Here is a 24,486-nt window from a genome sequence, read left to right as displayed (position 1 = left end):
AAGTGTTTTATTTATTTTTGAGAGAGTGAGAGAGACAGCGTGAGCAGGGGAAGGTCAGAGAGAGAGGGAGACACAGAATCTGAAGACAAGCCCCAGGCTCTGACCTAGTTGTCAGCACAGAGTCTGACGTGGGGCTCAGACCCACAAACCATGAGATGATGACCTGAGCCAAGGTCAGACGCTTAACCGACTGAGCCACCCAGGCGCCCCTCAAATGTTGCCTTCTTCTAATTCAGCCCGTCCTATACTCCTAATGCTCTCTTCTTTTCCCCATAGCACTTATTTTCCAACATAGTAATTTAGGTCTATTGTCTTTGTCACCTCCTTTTCCAGGATGTAGGTTCCCCACAAGCAGATACTTATTTTTTTTATTCAATGAGATATTCCATGAACCCCAAATAGGGCCTATCACTTATTAGGCACTGAATTAATATTTGATGAATGAGCAAATAAATGCAGCTTTATTTTCCTGAAACAAACTAAGGGTACTTTGAACTCTTTATAAAAAGGAATCTAGTATCAGGAACAAAGCTTCTCTCCCCACACACCTCCTATCACTCTGTGTACACATCATGCCTGAAAAATCACAAACAAAAAATTAAAGAAAAATTTGTATTCTGTATTCTGAGTACCAAGTATACTACCATTAAAAAAATATAAAAGAATTAGGGATGCCTGGGTGGCTCAGTTGGTTGGGTATCCAATTGTTGATTTTGGTTATGGTGGTGATCTCACAGTTGGGATTGAGCCCCACGTTGCAGAGCCCACTTGGGATTTTCTCTCTCCTCTCTCTCTGCCCCTTCTCCTGTTTGTGTGTGCACTCTTTCTCTTTAAAAATAAATAAATAAACATTAAAAATTTTTTTAAAAGGTGGGGCACTTGGGTAGCTCAGTTGATTAAGTGTCTGACTTCAGATCAGGTCATGATCTCACAGTTTGTGGGATCAAACCCGACACTGGGCTCTGTGCTGACAGCTCAGACACACTAGAGCCTGCTTTGGATTCTGTGTTTCCCACGCTCTCTGTCCCTGCCCTGGTCACATGCTCGCTTGCTCTCTCTCTCTTTCTCTCTCTCTCTCTCAAAAATAAAATAAACATTAAAAAAATTTTAAATAATAAAACATACGAGGATTAAAAATATTCTTTGGAACCTAACTCTGATTCAAATCTTGACTCTATCACTTATTAACTGTATGATTTTGGCCAAGTTACTTCATTTTTCTCTGCTTCAATTTTCTCAAGTACACAAAAGGAAAAAATAGTATATACCTACTGGATAATTGTGGGGACTAAGTGAATATCTGTGAAGTGCTTAGAATAAACCTGGCACTTTGATTAGTGTTATCTATCTTCATCATCAGCAACAGAAAGCCCAGAAATGGGGCACCTGGGTGGCTCAGTCAGGTAAGTGTCTGAATTGGCCTCAGGCCACAATCTCACATTCACGAGTCTGAGCCCCTCATTGGGCTCCACACAGACTGTGTGGCAGACAGTGCGGAGCCTGCCTGGGATTCTCTCCCTTCCTCTTTCCCACTCTCCCAATTTTGCACACTGGCATGCTCTCTCTCAAAACAAATAAATAAATGACCAATTCTGGCTATGAATGAAGTGAAAGCATCTTCTTATTAACACATTAGAATGGATTAGTGTAATCCTAGACCATTTAGAAAGTGTAGAACTCCTGAGAGAAGAGATTGGGCAACTAAGAGACAGAAAGGGAAACAAAACTGAGAAGTTAAAGGTTCAACTTAGAGAAAATAGGCTTTTGATAACATGGATGTAAAAACAAGAATTAAAGTCAAACTTCACTACTTTAAAATACTGCTGAAAGCTGAGGCTCCCCCCCGGCCCCCAACCCCAGAGTCCTTACTGTCAATGCAGTATTTCAACAGGGGGAAAAAAAGACAAGGAACTGTCTCTAAGGCAATCATTGCTTTGATAAGAATTTTCCAATAAGCTTAATATTACCGACATAGTATTTTGAGTAATGTTTAAAGTAAATATAAAAGTAGAGGCAAAGCAATTTACTTTTGTAAACTAAATAGTCATATCTAAAAGATTTATGACAAGGTCTTGAGAGGTTTGGGGAAAAAAGGAACCATTCTGTTACCAATGAAGACAGAAAGAAAATAAGGATAAATGAGCAAATTTCTGGATGGTAAAGTAGAAACATTAGTTCTAGGCACAGTCTCATTTAATAGAGTTATAAATTACAAAGAAGGTGTGTAACAGGAAACTGTGAAGTTCACTGATGATGCTAAACAATTCTGGAGGCTTAAAGGCCAAGCTGGTGGCAAAAAACAAACAAACATAGGAAGAACTGAAAGTTGTGTAAGTGGGCAGAAAACTGGCAGGTTTCTTTCTATACTGTCAAGTGTAAGAAAATTTGCCTACTAAATAATAATCCAAAATGTATTGAAAAGACCAGGTCTACGCTATCTGATATACAGGGCAGAGGAGGGTCTTTAAAAATCTCTGTACATGTTTCTGAACTTGTTAATAAGCTTCTAGACCCAGAGCAACAAGTAAAGCATCAGGTAAAAACCAGGATACTGGAAGTATCATTAATGATGAATTTATACACGGATAACATGTTTTGTTCTGGTTACTGGATTGCAAGTTATTATGGTGGGAAAAGGTCCAGAAAAAGACAATTAAATAAAACAAAAAATGGAGGTGGCTTTGGGGAAGAGGACTATTTGTAAGGAAAGCAGCTTTCAGTATAGTAATGAGCACATGAGAAAGTCTATAAAATTCTGAAAGATATTAAAATGACTTGAAGTCTGAGGAAAATTAAGTGTTGGACATGGGGTGCCTGTGTGGCTCAGTTGATTAAGCATCCAATTTCAGCTCAGGTCATGATCTCACAGTTCATGAGTTTCAGCCTCACTTCGGGCTCTACGCTAACAGCTCAGAGCCTGGAGCCTGCTTCAGATTCTGTGTCTCCCTCTTCCACTGACCATCCCCCACTCACACTCTGTCTCTATCTCTCAAAGATAAATAAACATTAGAAAACAAAAGTGTTGGACAAGTAAGACTCACTTTACACATGCACTAGAAAGAGGCTATTTTATCACAAAACTTAAACAAATTTAGACATCTTATATCCTAATTTATATAGAAATATTCACATATCTGAAATGGGTAGACTATGACTTTTTAAAAAGGCCCTTATGCTAGTATCCAAAATCTACAAGGAACTCACCAAACTCCACACCAAAAAAAACAAATAACCAGTGAAGAAATAGGTAGAAGACGTAAACAGACACTTCTCCAAAGAGGACATCCAGATATCTGGCCTACAGGCACATGAAACAACGCTCAACATCACTCATCATCAGGGAAACACAAATCAAAACACACTGAGATACCACCTCACGCCAGTCAGAGTGGCTAAAATGAACAAATCAAGAGACTATAGATGCTGGCGAGGGTGTGGACAGACGGGCACCCTCCTACACTGTTGGTGGCAATGTAAACTGGTGCAGCCGCTCTGGAAAACAGTGTGGAGGCTCCTCAAAAAACTATCCATAGAACTCCCTTATGACCCAGCAATAGCCCTGCTAGGGATTTACCCAAGGGATACAGAAGTGCTGATGCATAGGAGCACATGTACCCCAATGTTCATAGCAGCACTGTCAACAATAGCCAAAACATGGAAAGAGCCTAAATGTCCATCAGCTGATGAGTGGATCAAGACGATGTGGTATATATGCACGATGGAGTACTACATGGCAATGAGAAAGAATGAAATCTGGCCATTTGTAGGAAAGTGGATGGACCTTGAGGGTGTCAGGCTAAGCAAAATAAGTCAGGCAGAGAAGGACAGAAACCATATGTTTGCACTCATAGGTCTAACAGGAGAACAGGAGAAACCTAATGGAGGACCAGGAGGAGGGAAGAGGGAAAGAGAGTTGGGGGGAGAGAGGGATGCAAAACTTGAGACTATTGAATACTGAAAATAAACAGGGTTGATGGGGTAGGGGGGAAGAGAGGTGGTGGTGATGGAGGAGGGCACTTGTGGGGAAGAACACTGGGTGTTGTATGGAAACCAATTTGACAATAAAGTATTTTAAAAAAAATTTTAAAAATAAAATGAAACCATTCAAAAAAAATAAAAAAGGCCCTTATGATTCAAATTCTATCATTCTAGGAACTGAAAACATTGAATGTTAAGCTTACAAGCCTAATTACATATGATATAGGCTAACTGTTTTGTTTCTAAGTTCAAAGAAAAGGTTTGGTAGCTTTAAGAACAGGCAAGAGGCCAAGTTGGAGAAAATAAGCCTCCTCAATAGTTGACAGCCTCATTCCTATATAATCTAAAACAATTTGAATCAAAATAGCTAAACATCAGAGCCAAGCTAATCAGTAGGAAAGAGAGTGCAGTGTGATTCCCAAGAAAAACTTTTTTTCCAACTAGAATTCAAATACCAAAGAGAATTACAGTAGAGGTATTACCTGATTTTACCGTCACCACCCAACTCCACACTATTTTAATTATTAGTATACTATGTACGTAAAGAAATGCTAATCATAAAGGGAAAAGAGGTTAGAGGAATAACAAAAAACAAGTGGTTTACAGTTACTGATCACTCTTTACCATTCCAGAACAATACTCAGATGACATGTTAGAAATGATACATAACCTGGGAATGTTCTAATGCTGATGAAACATAACCAGAGGTACAGACTCCCTTTCATCTCTGCTTCCCAGTTTCAGAGTAATCTTTGTCCAGCCTGAGTCTTGTATATTCGATATACTTCCAAACCTCACCACCCAAAGTCTTTGAATCTTTAAAGTTTTAAAAAGCAAACTGTTGTAGTTCTCAAACTGCTGGTTATTATGCAATTCTCAACCCTTTATGGATCACTGAGGTTTCTCAAATCTAATATGGCGTTCTGTCAATCTCCTTGGATTGAAAGAATCCCTAATCCTTTACTCAGGTACTTCTTTTTTTGTATTTTGGAGAGCACAAACTCCTTCGCATTCAGGAGAAGACAACATATTAAAGTTTGCACTAGAATAGAGTTTGGCTCCCAATTCAGAGAAATAAAAAGGCATAGAAGTTAGGGCAACAAAAGAATAAAGAAGAGGTGAATTTGGCCACTTTGAATGTAATAGCACTTTTCCACAAACTTAAGACAATGAAATAGCAATTTCTTAAATCTAAAAGTAGAGATTTAAAAAATGTTTTATTATTTCAACTAAGTTGAAGGGTAATACAAATATATATTTGTTGGTTTTAATGCGTATTGCTTAATTTCTTATTTCCTGCTATAATGCTCATGTTTTACAAAACAAACATAACAAGTTACCAATAAAACTAAGAACTGCCCACTAAGGCAAGTTCATTTTCTACTGAAGCCAAGACATTCATTTTACTGACTTCTACCCTTACCTTCCTTCATCTCATCAGAATTATATGCTCCTTGGACAGTGCTCTCTCTCAACCAAATGGGTCTCTCTTTGGCAGATTTTCCCTCTAGTGAGGCTCGATGATCTTCCTGGTCATCCATGTTGATGACAACATTCTGAGTGTATAAGTCCTCATAGGAGGGACCTTTGGTGGCCCACGCTTCCCGGTGGTGCCCACCTGCCAGGCCAGCGGCTCCAGCAGTAGTTGCTGCTCGGTCCTTGCTATAAAAAAGATTAGAAGAGGGCAGAAAGAAGAAAAAGTAAAGTCTTGGTATTGGGAAACAAGTGCAGCTGGGGGGTAGTTACTGAATAATTACAAATAAGTGCTGTCTAGCAATCATGCACACATGCTTAAACAATCCTGAGAAACCTCTTACAACTCAGGGTATCGTATTTACCTTCCTCAAAAACTGGATTAATGAGGCTTCATAATTTAAGATGTTTCAGTAAATCTACTTAAGAAGAGGAGAGAGTAATAAAGGTGGCATAATCTACTTAAAGACACTAGTCTGGCAAAAATCCTTGTTATACCTTTCATGAGTACTTTGTTTAAAAACAAAAAAATCCTCAACAAACAAAACACGTTACATTTTTAAAAACACTCTCTCACCTGAACCAAGAATGATTCAGAGTGGTTCTGTGTTTTTCTCTTTGTGTGCTAAGAAGCTAGCAAAGTATTCTAAAAAAACAGCCTTAACTTAGAATTCATGTTGGTCTCCTGGTATTCACCAAATAAGGCATATCATTATGCACAATTAACCTCTTTTCTACTCAGTTGTATCTTTCCATTCCTGTACCTGTGCTGACTCTCATATCCATCCCCAACCATTATTACTACCCTATAGTAACCAGGATCTATTTCTCAGTCTATTTTGTTTTGCTTTTTACCTCTGCCACCTATGATCTTCTTAGCCTGTTCCAGGCCTGATCATTCCTTATTTTTCTCTAGTCACTTACGTTACCTCCTATTAGTTAAGTCAAGTTTTCAGTCATTCTGCTATTCCTTGTTTTATCTGCTTGTTTCACTTTCCGTCCATTCCACATTCTTTTTAATGTACCTGATTCTCTGTGTGTCGAAGCTCACGCCTGGTCTTTCTCTGCCTGCCACTGATACTTTTTCTGCATTAACTTCTATGCATACCTCTCCCTCCATCTCTGTTTAGAAAGCTATGTTTTATCCCATAAACTATCTTTATGTTTCATGAACTACCTGCTTACTTAGTGCCCGCCCTGTATCTTTTCCAATACCTTTTGCTGTATTCCCTCAAGTATCTACTAACTGACTCTCTTGGCTTGTTTCTCCTGTATTTCTCTTCCATTTTTCCCTGAATCTTTTCCATGGGTCCTAGACTGTCTCTTGTGTGGAGCCCTGTCTCACCTGGACCTAATGAACACTTCTTTATTTGGCTTTATGTCCTGTATTTCTCTGTCTCAGAAACCATTCACTGTTTTCCCTTCTCTTTGGTCCTACTTTATTTCTGCTTACTTCATTGCTCTTTACTTCTTCCTAAGCCCACCAATACCTACTTGAGTTTTTTACCTCAAGCTTATGTGAGATTTCTGTGACGTAGATCTCCATCCATGTATCTGCTTGACCCACTACATTTACACCGAGGAACACTGTGCCTGATCACCCTCTGGAGGTAATCATGGGCTTACGCTATCCCTCCTGTCCTCCCTCTGGATATTCACAAGCCCACTGCCACTTTTGCTATCAAAAAAATATGCTCTTTCCAGTTGCCCAAATCATGTTTATCTGTGCCTCTGGCTTGTGCCCATGGTGACTTTGTACACCATTCTGTTTCACAGCCTTTTTGTTCCAATTATCTGCTCTCCTACTGAGTCTGGGCCTACTAGGCATCTCTCTGTACCCAATTCATCTATTTGCGCCTTGTAGTTAAAAGTCTTGTTACAGTTAAAATTAACTGGTTTCTACCTACCTTTTCTTTCTTTCTGCATTCATCTAATGTTACTGTTTGCACTCTCTACTATGTATGTCTCAATGTAACCATACCTGTTCCTAGTCACTCTCATAGCTATTTCTTTCCTGGTTCCATGTTGTCTTCTAAAAGGCTATGCCACTGCCTTTGCCCTAATCTGACTCTGCTTGCTCTGGTACACGTTGGCTTTTTAAATTTTGGTCTTCCTTATGCATTTACTTTACTTTCTCATCTCTTCTCTCTTGGTCTGATCTGCATTTATAGGTTTCTGTACTCCCTCTACATTCTGACCCTCTACTTTCTCACTTAGGTTCCTGGACTCCTTTTAATGTCTCTTCTGTTCTTAGCCAACATCCTTATCTTGCTGTTCTGAGCCTGTCTGCCCCCAAATGTGTCTCCCTGAGCTAGCCTTATGCCTTTTTTGTCTCTCTCTGCCCACTCAATGTTTCTCTAGCTCTGACTTGGCCAACTATATTCTTGTCCTTATCTGTCTTTCCTTCATCCAGACTTTTAAATGATTTACTCTTTCTAAAGCTACTGTTTCTCTCTATAAAATCTAGAACACATAGTATTCATCTATGCTCTATCTTTAGCATTAAGTCTGAAGACTACCTTCTGAAGGTCAGCAAGTATTCAGTACTTAGGTAGAGAAAAACAAGAAGAATGAAGAAAAAGAACAGGACATGTAAAACAAATGTTAGCAGGAGACTTTAAAAATTCCTTTGTTTATAGTACTTCATTGTGGAAACTTACTCCAGTTTGAAGCAGGAGCTATTTGACCACAAGTTAAACAAAATTTTTAATTTGGAAGAATTTTTTTAAAGGTATTTTTAACCAGGGAGAATTGACTGCACAGATTTTTATCTCAACCTTCACCACAGTTACAGACAAGTCCAAATTATCAGCAAATGTGACACTAAAGAAAATCCAGATGAGAGACAGGTGGGCTCCCCTCTTCTGCATATTTAAATTTTTTCCTATGGAGAAAACATACACATTCTACTTAAAGATGACAAAAGTGACAATTCAGTTTTGAATCTTTTTACATTATTTAAGAAACTTTAGAACTTTCAAGACATATAACTCACTCAGGGTTAAGGAGGACTATTATTTCAAACTAAAATTTTAAAGATCTTTAAGGTGAAGGTTAGGTAACAGATGACAAAAAAGGAGAGACTACTGAAAAGAATTCCACTTCAGAAAGACAGAAAGACTTTAAATATCACCAATGAGTTGACTTGCTGAAAGTCTGTAACTGTCCATCAGCTCTGAGGTTTTAGCCTTTGGTTTTCTAACCTGGGGATAAGTTAGAATTTAGTTGGTTACAGATCCATAACCAAATTAAATTAAGTCACTTTTAAAAAATCAGTGAATTACTCTCATCTCTGAGCTCTCATGCCACTCTACTGATAGTTCTTTTCTTATGCCTAAGGCAAAACACCCAATACAGAATCATTATCCTACAGTACAGAAAGGCTAAATCCATACCACTTTCAAGATGTCATATCCAGGCAGTGGAGCTTCTCAAATGCTTGGTGAGGCCACCTCCACCAGGGTAACACCTTCTAACTAGTTCCAATGGTTCTTCTCCCGACCACATGGAAACAACTGGACTTAGCTATGGCTGGCAGCTCCAGGTATCCCATTTTATCTCTCTTGCCTGCCTCTATTGCTGCCTTTCTTCCCTAGTGACTAACCTGTTGGATAGCCTTTACTGGCTGTTTACTTCCTCTATTTCCGTATCCTTCTTCATCCCTGAAGTAACCATTATTTCTAAGTAGAAACCAATTGACTAGATACAGAACTGCTGTTGGGCCTCCAGCATCACTGTACCACTAAGACTTGTCTCTGGCATGGAGTGAGGGTCCAAAGAAGGGTCCTGGAATGGGAGGTGAACTGTGAGTAGTAGGAGGGGAATATTAGCGGCAAGATGTCAGTGGTGGTGGTGAATGAATGATATTATAGTGGGAAAGCATCTTCACAACTAGGAAAGTAACTGTAGTCAGAGGAGGAAACACAAGAATAATTTGCAGATAGTATTACATTGTGTAGAAAACAATGAAGACAATGTTGAGTCATATTTCAATATAAAATAACCTACAGGCTTAGAAAATTATGTGTTTGTAAAATCAATTTGCCTCATAGGCTTCCACTTTAGAGTTACAGTATTACTCAAGTCAACAGAAAAAGATATACAAAATAAATTCCTGATAAGAGATCAATGACCAATAATAATAATTGAAGGCTATCTGTGATGTGGATGGTATTAGTTGCCTACAAATTGTGGTTTCTCTCTTTATTGGCCTTATTCAAATACAGACAGCCATTTGCTCCAAAGGACTCGGGGACCTTCCTCAGCCCTAGGAGGTGTGATCTCACTTCCTTTACCAGATGCTGGTTTAGAAATAAACATATAAACAATTCTGGCTAGTGAGACATAAGGGATAAAGGTAGGCTTAAGGTTGTCCTCTGGGAAAGCCTTCTTCAATCTTAAATTGGGACACCAGGAAGAAAGTGTTTTTTTCTACATTTGGACATTTTCTTCTACATGTGATACCTAGAAAGACAGAGCCATCTTAAGCTAGCTCCCCTCATGGTCCCAAGAGGACAACCAACAGGCTGAGTTCAACAGAGTATAAACATGAAATAAATCTAGATCCTTGAGGATGTAACGGAACTGTGAAATTAATTGAACCATACTACCTCAGCACTTCTGGTCACACTAGACAAGTTTTTCGTACTGTTCAAGCTACTTCTTGTTTGGTTTTCCGTTATCACAGGTAAAGGCATCCTAACTGATCCATGATGCCAGACTAGCAAATTCATAACAGTATATAGATACAAAGTTTCTGTACACTTGGATTGTTTTTGACTATCCAAAAGAATCTCAATTTGCTCAGAACTCCCAGAACCGGCTTTTCTATAACATTAGTATCAGAGCATACAAAATACTGAGAGAGCTCCTGGAAAGCGTACAGTGACAATACGGGGAGCTACGCAAGGATATAAACCCTAAGCCCTCAGATGGACACTAGAAAGAAGAAAGAAAAGGGGTAGAGTATGAGAACACTCCGTGACCCCAGTTCACATTTATGTTTTCTTAAAAGAATATAAACCACTTTCTGTGGTAGATAATAAAAATAGGGAGCCATAGTAAAAAGTATTAACCCATTAAAAAGAAAGTATTAGCTTATATGTCACACCTACTATACTTTACTTTCAAAGAAGTTGCCTTGAAAACTAAGGAAGGCAAGAAATGTATGATTAAAATGCTTCAAAGAAAAAACAAAGCAAATGCTGTATTCCTTAAAGAACTTCATCCTTCAAAATTTGGCTAGGAAAATTGAAATATACCCAAGAGGCACTACCAATTTAGGATTAGCAAACAACTGGCTGAGTTGCAGCAGGTCCAAGCAGAGTGAATAGTTAAAGTCAAACTTGACTAGTCATTTAAAGATTTTGCCTAAGGCCCACACTGCTCTATATTCAGTACAGGTGAATCTGGGTAGATTACTTCCTCACTTCTGCTCTCCAAAATACAGGTGGTTAAAACAAGGGCAAGCTTCAAAGTGTTCTTCCCAGGAGCACAGGACCTACACTCACTCACCTTTGTTTCAAGGCTGGTATTTCTGTGGGTTCTGGCTCAAGTATTTCATAGGCCAAGTTCACATCCTCTGTTTCCCGAAGCAAAGCATAAATGGGCTCAATTTGTTCGTTAAATCTTGCCAAAAGTGTGCGTGCATCTTTTTTGGGCATTGCTGATTCATCCTCTTCTACCTCTGTATGGCAAAATGTACAGCGGAAAGTTCCTACAGAGAAAACAAAAGTCAGGTCAGGCAAGAGAAATTCTCAAGACTAGCCCTTAGCAAATAGTTTATATCTCCATCCTCCTCTAACATATTATTATTAAAACTTTCAAATACAGAGAAGTTGAAAGAATTTTATAATGAACATCCACATGCCCACCAATGAGCTTCTACAATCAATATTTATCATATATCTTTCCATCTATCATTTTTTATCCATTTTAAAGTAATTTCATCTCTCAATGTAGCACAGCAAAGCTTTTACTCATATTTCTAACATGTTTACATTTATTTTAACTTAAAACCAAAATCTTTACAACTTACTACTGAAATATGTACCCTTCTCCAGTAGCCTTCTTTTTGCACATTACAAATTGGAGCCTGCATCATGAGGAAAGCCAAGTAAAAACCTAAAGTCAAGTATCTAGGCATCCTGAACATTGTCACAGGCTATTCCTCTAAACTTATTAACCATTATATCTAAACAAATTTAACCAATCCCTTCCCAAGTTAAAGTTCAAGAAGTCTTTATTGTTCTTATTTCTATATCCCTCACGCTCAACTTGTAACTAAATTAGTAGTAATTCCTTCGAGTTCCTTAGAATAGCTCAGATTTTCCATTTCTGCTGTCATTTCACTAGTCTAGGCCCCCATTACTTAGCCTGAAATAGCTGCCTCAATCTGGTCTTTGAACCCCTACGTTCTCGCTCTCCAACTCCAACCTTCCTATGCCACTTTTGTCCTCTCATCCCCCTTCTCTTCCTAAAGTCTATGCAGTGGCTGAATTTCTAAATCCATAGCATCTAAATTTCTCATCCTAATACTCAAACCCTGTATAATTTGACCTCAACACATCATAACCCAACCAGAGTCCTTGACCTGCCAAGTAAATTCAAACACTTGAGAGATGACATCCTAGACATTAAAATTTATTTTATTTACATAGTGCTTCCTGTGTATAAAATGCTTCTGGGTACATTTTCTGATCCTTACAGCAATTCTGAAAAGTGACATCAGAACTGAGGCTCTGAGGAGTTTTGTGACTGGTCCGAAGTCACACAGCCAATAAAAGTAGTTACAGCAGCTGTTGTATACCTTGTACTAAGTTATTACAAACTCTGTAAGGTTTGTATAATTATTGCCCATTTAAGTATGTAAAATTCAGAAGTTCTAAGGGGTTAAGTCATTCGCTTAAGATCATACAACTACTAACTGTGTGTAGGGGGCAGATTCAAACCCAAACTATTCCAAATTATTACGCTGAAAATTATACTCTTACATTACTTAGCAGTCCACACCACTACTCCTACTTGGATCTCCAGTTTGGTTCTTATTCCCAAAGCCAGAGATATGCATCCTTCATTTCTAACCCAATTTACCTGAGGGATTAAAAGAGATCACCTATGTCCTTAGTGCCTGGTGCACAGTAAGCACACAAACATTTAGCTTTAAAAAGCTCTATATGTGATTGATACATAACCCCTTCCAATCTCTTTTACTGGTACGGAAAAAGTAAACTAGGCATCTCTGCCTCAACATAACACTAGGTCCTACTCACATATTTCACATAGAAAAAGTTTCTTTGCTGCTTCTCATACACAGAAAGCCAATGTCATGTAAATTCTTTGTTCATATGCCCTGTCTAAAATATCCTTCATCCCTCTTCCTGCTGCCCAAATGGTGCCTAATCTTTTACATCTATTCCAAATACATGAGAAAGATAAAGAAACGCAGCTCCTCACAGCTGGAAGGTGGCCTAGCACTCATAGGCAGGTTGTGATATTTTTCTGTCAGACAGCAGCTCACAGATCACCGACATCAGATGAGGTAGGTCTTCTGTGTGTCCATGATGGAAGTGAGGCAAAACCAAGCCTGTCTGAGTCTGAGTCTGAGTACAGATAAAAACAAGATCTCTGTACAACCACAAAAAAATCCCAGCTAACATGACTGCTGCTGCTTTACAAATTAGAGTTCTAGCCTCACCCTGTCCTTCTCATCTCCTAGAAAAGATTTATTAAGACACCCAATCATAGAATTATCCCCACTGTTTAACAGCACCCAAAGCAAAGCAATCCCCCACCATTTTCCTAATCGTCCCCCCAAATTACCTAACAAAAGCCCCAATTCTCTAAGTCTGTCCAGCCTGGTCTTAATGAAACACTCCAAGCTTCCTCATGGTGTATGGCTTCCCTTGCTACAGAAAGCATCAATACACCCACTTTGTTTACCTATGGGTGTGTACCTGATGGTCTTTGACTAATGGACACCAGCATAAAAACTCCAGCTTATGTAACTAGACAAGGATACTATTTACCAAAATAAAGAGAGACAGAAGAAGTTCCCTTTGCTTTGCAGGGAAGAGATTAAAATTTGCTTTTTATATCTGAATCTATATATCCCACTGGCCATCAAAATGGGTGTGTTAGAAGCCAACTTATTATAAATGCTTAGAGCTCAAGAATGGGAGTTGGAAATTTTGACAGGAGAAATCAACATGGAGGTAACTAAAGCTATAAAGTAGATCAGAGTAGCCAAAGAAGTTAAGAGGAGGGAGCAGCATAGGAAGTCAAGGAATAAACCCAAGGAAAGAAGAAGCGTTGAGAAAAATGGTACAACCAGAGGGACAAGGACAGTGTTTCAAGGAGGAAATGGTATGGTGTTAATTTTTCAGGGTCAACAAGAATAGAAAACCAGCTTTTACATTTAGTAACAAAGGATAATTAATAACCTAAGCTAGATAGGTTTTAGTTGGTATGCTCTCTTATTCTCTGACTATTCCTAGCTGCCTTAGCCTCTTCTCTTCAACAAAAATATGAAGAATATAACCACGTAAAAGTGAAAAAATAAATCATTTAAGGGAGGTCTAAAATCAGCTCTCAAATACTTGCTGAACTGAAAACACACATACAAACACACACACACTCAGGGCACCTGGGGGTTGAGCGTCTGACTTTGGCTCAGGTCATGATCTCACAGTCCATGAGTTCAAGCCCAACATCGGGCTCTGTGCTGACAGTTCAGAGCCTGGAGGCCACTTTGGATTCTGTGTCTCCCTCTCTCTCTGCCCTTCCCCCTTCTCTCTCTCAAAAATAAACAAATATTTTTTAAACCTTAAAAAAAAACACACACACTGATGTAGGACTTACGTTCACTGTTGAAAGACTGGCACTTACAGAGACCACCAATGAGAACTAGAGAATAATGCAGAAAATTGGCTAATTCAGTAGTTTTCAAAAATATATTTAAAGGAAAAAATCCCCTTCCACAAGTGAAGAAGTACCTAACAGATAAACCTAAAAGCCAATGCTCTGGTGAGGCGCAGAAAGTCAGCTAAGACAAATGATGACACTAAAAATCCTCTCATTGTGTGTCTTCAAAGCGTCACTACCAGCCTCCCCAAGGTCTTGCACCAGACACACCTGGCGCAGAGCCTTTGAACTTACTGTTCGCTCTGCTCGGGATGTAGTGCCTCCACATAGTCAAATGGCTAGTCTCCCAACTTACTTCAGGTCATTACTTAAACGTCACCTCGGTGAGGTCTTCCTTAGCCAACAATATCTAACATTTTACCACTGCCCTGTCCTTTTTTTCCCTTAACATTTCTCAACATCCAACATAATATATTATTTATCTAGTTTATTAGATTATTTATCATTAAAGTTGCCATGTTACAACCAAAATTTTTTTAAAATCCTCACAAAGTCCCATTTCTTTTGAAGACAGCATATATTCCAAACTTCAGCTTTAGGTAAACAAATCAACACGTTTGTCAGTGTAGCTCCTCCATATAAAATAGCAATGCTTTTATTTTGGGAAAAGAGACAGAGAAAAAGATTACTGTTATAGAAGGTAATCTCAGAATATCAGTCTTTTAACTCCCCCCCAAATGGGGGGACAGAGAAGATGGTATGTAGTCATGAGGAATTCTAGCCTCATCCAGGTAAGTTTCCAGAGCCAGGCTTAACTGAGACTAAAATTTTTTTTTAATGTTTTTATTTATTTTTGAGAGAGAAAGAGACAGCATGAGCAGGGGAGGGTCAGGGAGAGGGAGATACAGAATCTGAAGCAGGCTCCAGGCTCTGGGCTAGCTGTCAGCACAGAGCCCAATGTGGGGCTCAAACCCATGAACCTGTGAGATCATGACCTGAGCCGAAGTCGGACACTTAACCAACTGAGCCACCCAGGCGCCCCTGAGACTAAGATTTAACAAGAGTTATTTACAGCAAGGCCTATTTTGCAGTTCTGAAAAGAGTGGCTTTTATATTACTGTCAAGAACTGTGGACGATCTTAGATCTTTACCCCACTTGTAACTAACTAACTGCAGCTAACAGGTTATGCTGCAGTTTCATGGATGCTGGAGAAAGACTACAACTTCCAGGTCAGAAATAAAGAACTTTATTACTCATGGCAATAGGAGTATCCAGTTTCAACTTTTGTGCCAATTCCCTGAGTTCCAATTCCCACTGGGTGACACAAAGAGGGCCAAGTGACAACTGTACATGCAGTGTGGGTCATGTTACAGGAGACTCTCAAGTTAAGGAACTCTATTTTATAATGGGCAAAAACATGCCTTTCCTCTAGAGGGTGCTCTAGAGGGTGATGTCATCTTTACTATCTTGGGCACTAAGAAAACATGGTCAGGAGAAAGACTTTATTTTTATGATTCTGAAGAATAAGCAAACCTGCCCTTTGCTAAGGAGAGAAACAATGTATATTCCAAGGCTGCTCACTACATAAACATCCATGAAAAAGAAAGTCCCAAAAAAGGCAGTCGGTACCTCTGCTTGCAAGGCATGCATATCATGACAAAATCATGAAGTACTGACTCCCAACAATTACTATGTCTGGCAAACATTACAAGAGGAAGTTAGCCTGACACCTTGAGTCCTATGTTTACCACAAAAACACAGCTGTAAACAAGAACCAGCCTATCAAAAGCCAGATCTGGCATCCATGAAGAAAAATAAGAAATTTTGCATTTTATGGAAAAAGACTTAAGACTACCTTAACATACCAGCAACATTTTTAATAAATTTCAGGACATATTAAAGAATGCAAATCAGCCTTCCAAAAATCAGAGGTGGTGGTGGAGGTGGGTGGGTCTGTAGTAGGATACTCCTGAGTACGTGGTGGTGATCACACACTGACACAAAACCTATCCTCAAGAAACTTCAAGTTTAGTAGAGATGAAAGATATCTGGAGATACACAGCTGGGGTCAGTGCCGAATAAAGCACATAAGTGTTCGCGGGTTCAAAGAACTCTGACTTCTGGCTCAGAGCACAATGGAAGCTGTGCCTTTTAAGGTAGAATTTAGAAGAAAAGCACTTGTTACGGAGATCAGGGGAAGGGGGAGGAGAACAAGACATTCTAGATCATCATAAGAGAATCGGGTAGTTGAAAATAATGAAGTTTCGGTATAGTAGGAATAGAAGTAACAAAAAGAATGGTAAAAAACAGAATTAACAGGATAAACTACGATGGTCATAGTGAGTCTTGAACATCATGCTTCATTCTGACTTTATTTCTGAGTAATAGGAAAGTGATTAAAAGATTTTGGGAAAGAAGATAAGGTCATCAAAACTAACATTTATAAATGTTGATCTGTCTTGGTGGCTTGAGATGGTCTTCCAACAAGCAGCCAGTTCTTAACTGTTAACATAAAAATTATTTTAAAAAAAATTTTTTAAACATTTATTTTTGAGAGAGAGAGAGAGAGAGAGAGAGAGAGAGAGAGAGAGAGAGAGACAGGTCATGAGCAGGGGAGGGGCAGAGAGAGAGAGAGAGACACACAAAATCAGAAGCAGGCTCCAGGCTCTGAGCTGTCAGCATAGAGCCCAATGCGGAGCTCGAACCCACGAACTGTGAGATCATGACCTGAGCCAAAGTCAGACGCTCAACCGACTGAGCCACCCAGGCACCCTAAAAATTATTTTTAAATAATAATTATTTTTAAATAATTCCCAGGCTCTACCAAGAGATGCTGACTCAGTAGGTCTGGAGTAGGCTCAGGAATATAAATTTTAAAAGTTTCACAAGAAATTTTAACACATACTCCTGGTGGAGAGCTGCTGTAAAGTAATCAATATGATAAATATCCCAACTCTTCTTGTAACTGGACCACTCTGCACTATGTAGTGTATACAGAAGGTACTACTTAAGCATGAGAGAAGAAACAAGCTAAAACTCAGAGCTCTGTGTCGCCTTTTCTTTCAAGACCAAGGCAAAAATTGGTAACAGTGAATCCAAGCTACATAAGGGAGAACATGCAAAGGAGATTTAAGAATGTGGCAGGAGGAAGAAAATGAGTCCTCAAAGACTCTAAGGCAAAGCATGACAAATGACAAGTGACGGGATTAGGAGAAAAATAGGAGTTGAGTGATAATGCATTTGATCATCTACTCTTAGAAACCACAAAGAACAAAGAAAACTATTCACAAATATTCGCATGTGTTCATCACAGCCAACTCTGTGACAATAGTATTATCCAAATCTAGCATAAGAGGGAATAAAGACTCAGAGTCTTAAGTTTACCAGGTCATAACTTAAAAACAAAAATCACTAAGCTGGATTCAAATATAAATCTCTGACTCAAAAGACTAAACACACTTCACCATCCTGAACTGAATTATATGTCCCTTTTCCTAACTCCTATTACCCCACCAGCTACAATTTAGCAAACTTCCTCCAGGTATATACGTAGGCTCTAATTTCTTAAAATGTAAAACACAAGGAAAGAAGATTTGGAACAAAGAATTTAACAAACATTAAGTGCCTTTCACATGCTAAGCATTTACTCAGCTGAGTCTTTTTTTAATGTTTATTTATTTTTGAGAGAGAGAGAGACAGAGCGGGAGCAGGGGAAGGACAGAGAGAACCAAAGACACAGAATCCAAGCCCAGAGCCCCACACAGGGCTTGAACTCATGAGCAGTGAGATCATGACCTGAGCTGAAGTTGGACATTTAACCTAACTGAGCCACCAAGGAGCCCCTACTCAGCTGAGTCTTAATGTGTCAGCTTCACCAGAGGATCAAAATACATCCAACTGTATATAACTAATAGGTATCGAAAGTTGGGAGGAAAAAGTTCCTTCACAAATAGATATTTCAATTAGGGTTGTCTATTCCGTAGTACATGAATGCCTCACTCCTATGACTCAGGGCTCTTCTTATGAAGGTAAGTTATACTCCAAAATGAGAAAAGAAATGGAGACCTAACTATGGGCATGAGAGGGAGGAGGAGGAAGGAAGAAGGGAAAGAAGTGGTTTATACCATTTTAACTTTCTCCCCAAATAAAAAAAATGTAAAAACAAAAATGAATTGAGGGCAGGGGAAAGGGGTGGGGAGAAAAGGGCTGGGAACAACAACAACAACAACAACAAAAAACACCATAGTAAAGTTCAACAAAATTCAAACAACATTTTTCTTTTGCTCAACACAGGAGAAAATTTATTATGCTGGCCAAGGTCTTCTGCTTAACTGTTTCTAACACATTACTCATTTTAGCAAATATCATACTTATTTTAATTATGTGAGTATTCAGCTAAGGGAAGAGTAAATACAAATAAAACCAAAGGAGGGGAAAATGTTTATCTTCCTTAGTTTGAAAAAAAGACAGTGTTTTGGAAATTTATCACAATTGAGGAAAAGGGCAGAAGATATGAGTCAACTCCCTAAACAATTGGACATTATTTAGGATTATACTTTTCTCTTCATTCATTCTTCATGACTCTAAATAGGTCATCAGCTAATGCCTAGAGTTCACTGTCAAAGATCTGCCATAATATTAATTGCAACTGGAATATTATTCAGCCATTTTTCTATTAAAAACATTAAAATAAGCCCAATTGCCTTGATATGGCACAGGTGCTGCAGGATTGCAGCGGGAGTCGTGTTGTGGCCCAAATCCTCAAGGCTGGCCAAGGAAACAGAGATCAGATGTCTGCTGCCGCACAGCCCTCACCCCAACACAGTGGGATTGACTTCCCACCTTTAGGTCTTCCTAAGACTAGGAAGCTGCTTTTGTAGAGCCCACATTCTAGTGGGGAATTAGTCAAGATCAAAAAATAACATGAGGTGTTGATAAGTACAATAAAGAAAACCAAAGCAGGAAAAGAGGATAAAGAGAAAGGAGGGCAATGAAAAGGGGTATGCTCTATTACATAGGAAACTTGGGGAAGGCCCCTCTGATACAGCAAGTGAGACGAGATTTGAAACTGGTAATGGAGCCAGCCAGTCATGCAGATATGTGGGTAAGAGGAAACAGCATGAAAAAGGCAAGTGAAGTGAAGGTATGTATGCCTGTGCAGGCAAAGCACAAACAAGATGGCCAGTACAGTGACGTGCAGTGAACTCATGAGAAAGTGGTAGAAATTAGTATCTGCAAATTTGGGGGGCAGATAAAAGTCCTTATAAGTTCGGTTAAGGACTGAGACGTTTCTAAATGAGGGCAGAGCCTTTGGAGGGTTTTGAACAGAAGAGTGACAGACAGAGCCTAATATGCTTTTTAAGAAGGATCACTGGCTACTGTGACAAACAGTCTACATGGACAGCAAGAGTGAAAGCAAGAAGACTAGCTTAGAGAATGGTGTGAAATCAAAGCAAGAGATAATGGCTAAGATAACCTCTCTGGACACTCTTGTGAAAAAACTAACTCACTCAAAAAACTTCCAGGAAAAACAAAATAGAACAAGACGCAATTAATAGTTCCATGTTAAAACCAAGTAACTCAGACCAGAACTCTTAGGATTTTACTGAGATAAAAAGGAAACTATAAAACTTCAAGACATATCACTAACATATGGGATTAATTTTGCCACAATGTAAAAATCCAACCACCATATACCTTAGGAAGCATATTTGGACAGGTACCCTCCCCACTTAATATTTTATGGATTATGTATATGTGGAGAAAGGGAGGGAACTAGAAGCTTTGGAAAATAAAACTGACAAAAAGATGTAAATATTATTCTCCATTACGCCACAGAGTTTTTGAAGACAGCATAAACAAAGTATATTTTCTACATGAACACTACTATGACCAATGGTTTCAATTCTTACTCAAGGGCTTTCAAATTAACCCAAAGTGACTGACATTATCCTCTAAAAACAATGATAAAACCCTAGCCTCTATATACTTTGATATCAACTATTCAGGGTGCCTGGGAGGCTCAGTTGGTTGAGTGTCCAACTTCCGCTCAGGTTATCATCTCACGGTCCATAGGTTTGAGCCCCGCATCCAGCTCTGTGCTGACAGCTCAGAGCCTGGAGCCTTCTTCAGATTCTGTGTCTCCCTCTCTCTCTGTATTCAGTCTCTCTCTCTCAAAAATAAACACTAAAAAAATTCTTTTTAAATATCAACTATTCTCCAAACCAAAGGGTGCTCTAAAATGAGAGTTAAGAGAAACCAGATACAGTATAGGAAAGACTGAACTTATCATTTTATACGTGCTAAAAAAAGGTCTAGAATGATTATAGGATTCACCCAAGGTAATAATTACTAACATAATCCAAGACTAGAACTCAAGACTCTGTAATACTAATCCATTGTCATTTTACTGTTTAATAGCCATTGCTTAAAAAAGGAAACAAAACTTCTGAAAATGACATCGCAACTGAACACACTAATAATTATGCAAAAAGACCCAATGTATTAAGTATCCTAAAAAAACCGTGACAATACTATCAGAAGTTGACCAATATTTAATAACCATAAGCTGTTAAAACAACAACATACTTATTAAGAATCACTTAAAAAAAGAATCGCTTTGATTTCTTAGACTTCAAAAGGACTTCGGGGCAGTGAGGTGGAGTTGGGGGTATAAGGGAGAAGAAATGGAAGGGAAAACACAAAACAATAGTTGTTAACACAATGAAAGGTGGTGAGAGTGACAACTGGGTTAAGTGGTAGAGGACAGAGTGGAAAATCTAGATCTGTCATTTGTCTACTACCTGAGTCCTTAATACGTTTATATTAACATATTACTTATGTATTTTTTAGAAGAAAAGAAATGTTATTTTTAATCCTCCAAAGCATTCAACTCCCTCTTAACTAGTATGCAAAAGTCACACACTCTTTGGTTATTCTTTGAAAGCATCATCAAGTCCTATAACTTTTATAACTCAAAATATTCAGAGGCATATGTATTAAAATGCTAGTTTCAAAAGTTACCTTTTATTCTAATTTCCAAACTTTGTTTCATAAAGCAAATTTCTTCAGTGTAATTGGGCAAGGGAAAATGTATGGAAAAAAGAAACACTATTATAAAATAGCAACAGACATGACAAGAACATGGTTATATATTTCCTAGAATTATTTCACCTGTAATAAAAAGGTACTTGAAAAACTATCCTTTAACAATTTGCCAGAGAACACGTATTAACACTGTAAAATACTCATTCCTTTGCATGCAAAAGAAAAAAAGTAGCTTTAACAAATTTTTTAGTTCAGAAGATCTCAAATGGATTTGTGATGTACATAGTAAAACTCCACACTCTGTAACTCAACTTATCAATGAAACTGGCTTCTGTCCTTCCTTAAATGGGCACTTCTAGATTTGGTATAGTCATACAATGTTCTCAGATTCTGGAACTCACTATGAAGGGAAAAAATATACAATGCCTGGGAGGTAAAACAACAAACTGAAGCATAGTACTTACATAAATACGAAAGCCTGCAATAAATTCTCTAAATCAGGCCTAAATCGAATCCACCTCAACATGCAGTAAGCAGGCAGAAAAATCTGTGGCTTTGATACAACTCTTTTGAAAGACCATAATCAATAGGATATTATTTGCCAGCATCAAACTAAAATGCAACTTTTCACAAATCAGTTTCCATGTAATTAGCATCAAAATACAAAAAGGATAAAACTCACAAAAAGTCTTATTAAAAAAAAAAAAAGCCCTCAAATCCTCATGATCAAACCAACACAATTTTTTTTTAAATCAGACCTAAAGGTTTTGAAGAGGTGGAAGGGTAAAAGAAGGAAGATGCTTATTCCTTTACTATCTTTCTGTAACTTTCTGTAAGTTGTTTTCATTTTTTAACTTATTTTAATAATCGCCTCCCCCCACCCAGAACAAATCCACAGTTGTGAGCTTTCCAGTATGATTTCTTAATGAACCTAACCTGGGCATGATTCCAAATCCCAAACAAGGAAAATAATCCTAGAAATATTTATGTGTGTGTGGTTGTGTTATTAGCATATAAGGAATTGAAAATACTGCTTATAGGACATCTCCTGTCCCAAGTAGCAAGAGGTAAGGACAGGAAAAAGTAGCCTGCTGTATAAATGTAAACATTATTAACAGATCTTTAGGAGTCGCAAAAATACAGGACCCTAACAGTTGAAAAATATTAGGTTACGAAATTGAGGGCTTTTCATGATACGGGGATCAAGAAACTGATCTACTTATAAACCAAAATGCTTTACCTGCAGTCACAAGGCAAGAAAAAACTCATGATTTAACCCCAAATTTATATATAAAGATCCCAAGTAGATATGGAGTTTATTTGATATTCCAAGTGACTCAGAACCAGTAGAACATTGTAGCTGTTCTTAAGAGTTATTTACTAGACATTTATTTTCTTTTCCCACTAGTTATTAAAGACTTCTTTTATACGAATCCTAAAATCTGTCTCTATTTTCATGGAGCCACACAAAACAAGCTAAATATTCTTTCCTGGTACTCAATCTAAAATATTCTAGAAATCTAAACATCCCCAGATTTATTATTTCATAAGAACCTCCAAACCCTAGAGTACAACACAGGCATGTGTACCCACACACACATCATTTGATGAGCTGAACTAGAAAAAATAATCTCTAAATTCCTATTTCTTTTTTTTAAACATTTTATTTATTTTTGAGAGACAGCGCAGGGAAGAGAGGATCAGAGAGAGAAGGAGACACAGAATCCAAAGACAGGCTCCAGGCTCTGAGCTGTGAGCACAGAGCCTGACGCAGGGCTCAAACCCACGAACCATGAGATCATGACCTGAGCCGAAGCCGGGTGCTTAACAGACTGAGCCACCCAGGCGCCCCTCTAAATTCCTATTTCTAAAAACCTTATTAAATACATAGTTATAAGAGTCTTTTTTATTAATTTAACTTATTTAAAAGTTTATTTAAAATGTGATTCTCAGTCTCTAGGTAAATTCAGTAATAGGGGCTTCCAAACTATTTCTAAATCAAACACTGAACAATTTATCTCCTTAGGGTACCTGGGTGGCTCAGTTGGTTAAGCATCTGATTTCAGCTCAGGCCAAGATCCCTTGGTTCATGATGAAGCCCTTGCATCAGGCTGTCTGCTTTCAGCATGGAGCCTGCTTTGGATCTTCTGCCTCCCTCTCTCTCTGCCCCTCCCCTGCTTGTTCTCGTTCTCACTCCCTCAAAAATATATAAACATTAAAAACAATTATTTTAAAATTTATCTCCTCTTAGCCCCCAACAAAACTACAGTGCCACATATGCCTTTAAAGAAATACAAAAACTGGGGCTCCTGGGTGGCTTAGTATCTACGTCTTGATTTCCGCTCAGGTCATGATCTCATAGTTAGTGGGTTTGAGCCCCAGTTGGGCTCTGTGCTGACAGCTCAGAACCTGGAGCCTGCTTGGGATTCTGTCTCCCTCTCTCTCTGCCATTTCCCCACTTGTGTTCTCTCTCTCAAAAAAAAATAAACATTAAAAATATTTTTTAAAAAGAAGTATAAAAACTATACTCTTTTACTTACTTTTCTCACCGAGAATTCTTCTCAAGGAAAAACTTAAAAGATAAAATGCTATATGCATAAAAGTGTTCAAAGCATCATATCTATACTAACAAAATATAACTAAAAACAAAGTGCCCAAAAGGGGTGGAAAGAAAAATGTGGGGGAGTGGGGGGAAACCACACCTATTAAAACATATTTTGAACACTAGATAGAAACAGGAGAGTTTGGTACATTAAGGAACCAAGATTTTGGGAGTGTTTGCTGTATAATTGGACTTAATGAAATGTTTAGAGGTGCAGTAGGCATGACTTAGAGTAGATAATGAAAGAAAATGCAAAATGCTAATTGATTCATGATGTGGTTTCATCTTAGCTTGGGCAAACCATGCAGTATTTAATACATAGTAGCAGAATATTTACTATTGAAGCTTGAAAAGATGTGAGTTCTTTGTGTGCCATCTTTCATTTTTGCATGTGAGAGGGTTTTCTTTTCTTAATATTTTTACATTGTAGTACTTGTTTTCCTTGTTGGGGTGTTTGCTTATTTAATACATTCCATCAAGGACAGAAATTACATGCTGGTTTTTCCCCCCCCATAGGAAGTGT

General features: G+C 38.3%; 1 protein-coding gene across 6 annotated transcripts in view; it reads right to left on the bottom strand.

Annotated features, from left to right (window-relative positions):
* GTF2E1 (general transcription factor IIE subunit 1) overlaps nucleotides 1-24,486 on the bottom strand; it is a 37,219-nt gene that overhangs the window by 2,420 nt on the left and 10,313 nt on the right. For all 6 annotated transcript variants that reach the window (XR_003908671.1, XM_029939401.1, XM_029939403.1 and 3 more), the window contains 2 exons: nucleotides 10,966-11,167; nucleotides 5,402-5,640 (listed from right to left, as the gene is read on the bottom strand). Coding sequence is in view for 5 of the 6 variants with exons in the window: in XM_029939401.1 (XP_029795261.1) it covers nucleotides 5,402-5,640; nucleotides 10,966-11,167 (441 nt within the window). In the remaining variant the exon portion in view is untranslated. The remainder of the gene's footprint in view (nucleotides 1-5,401; nucleotides 5,641-10,965; nucleotides 11,168-24,486) is intronic.

Source organism: Suricata suricatta, chromosome 5 (genome assembly GCF_006229205.1).
Source record: "Suricata suricatta isolate VVHF042 chromosome 5, meerkat_22Aug2017_6uvM2_HiC, whole genome shotgun sequence".
Taxonomy (NCBI): domain Eukaryota; kingdom Metazoa; phylum Chordata; class Mammalia; order Carnivora; family Herpestidae; genus Suricata; species Suricata suricatta.
The sequence above is the reverse complement of the archived record's forward strand: the minus strand, read 5'-3'. Positions and strand labels throughout refer to the sequence as shown.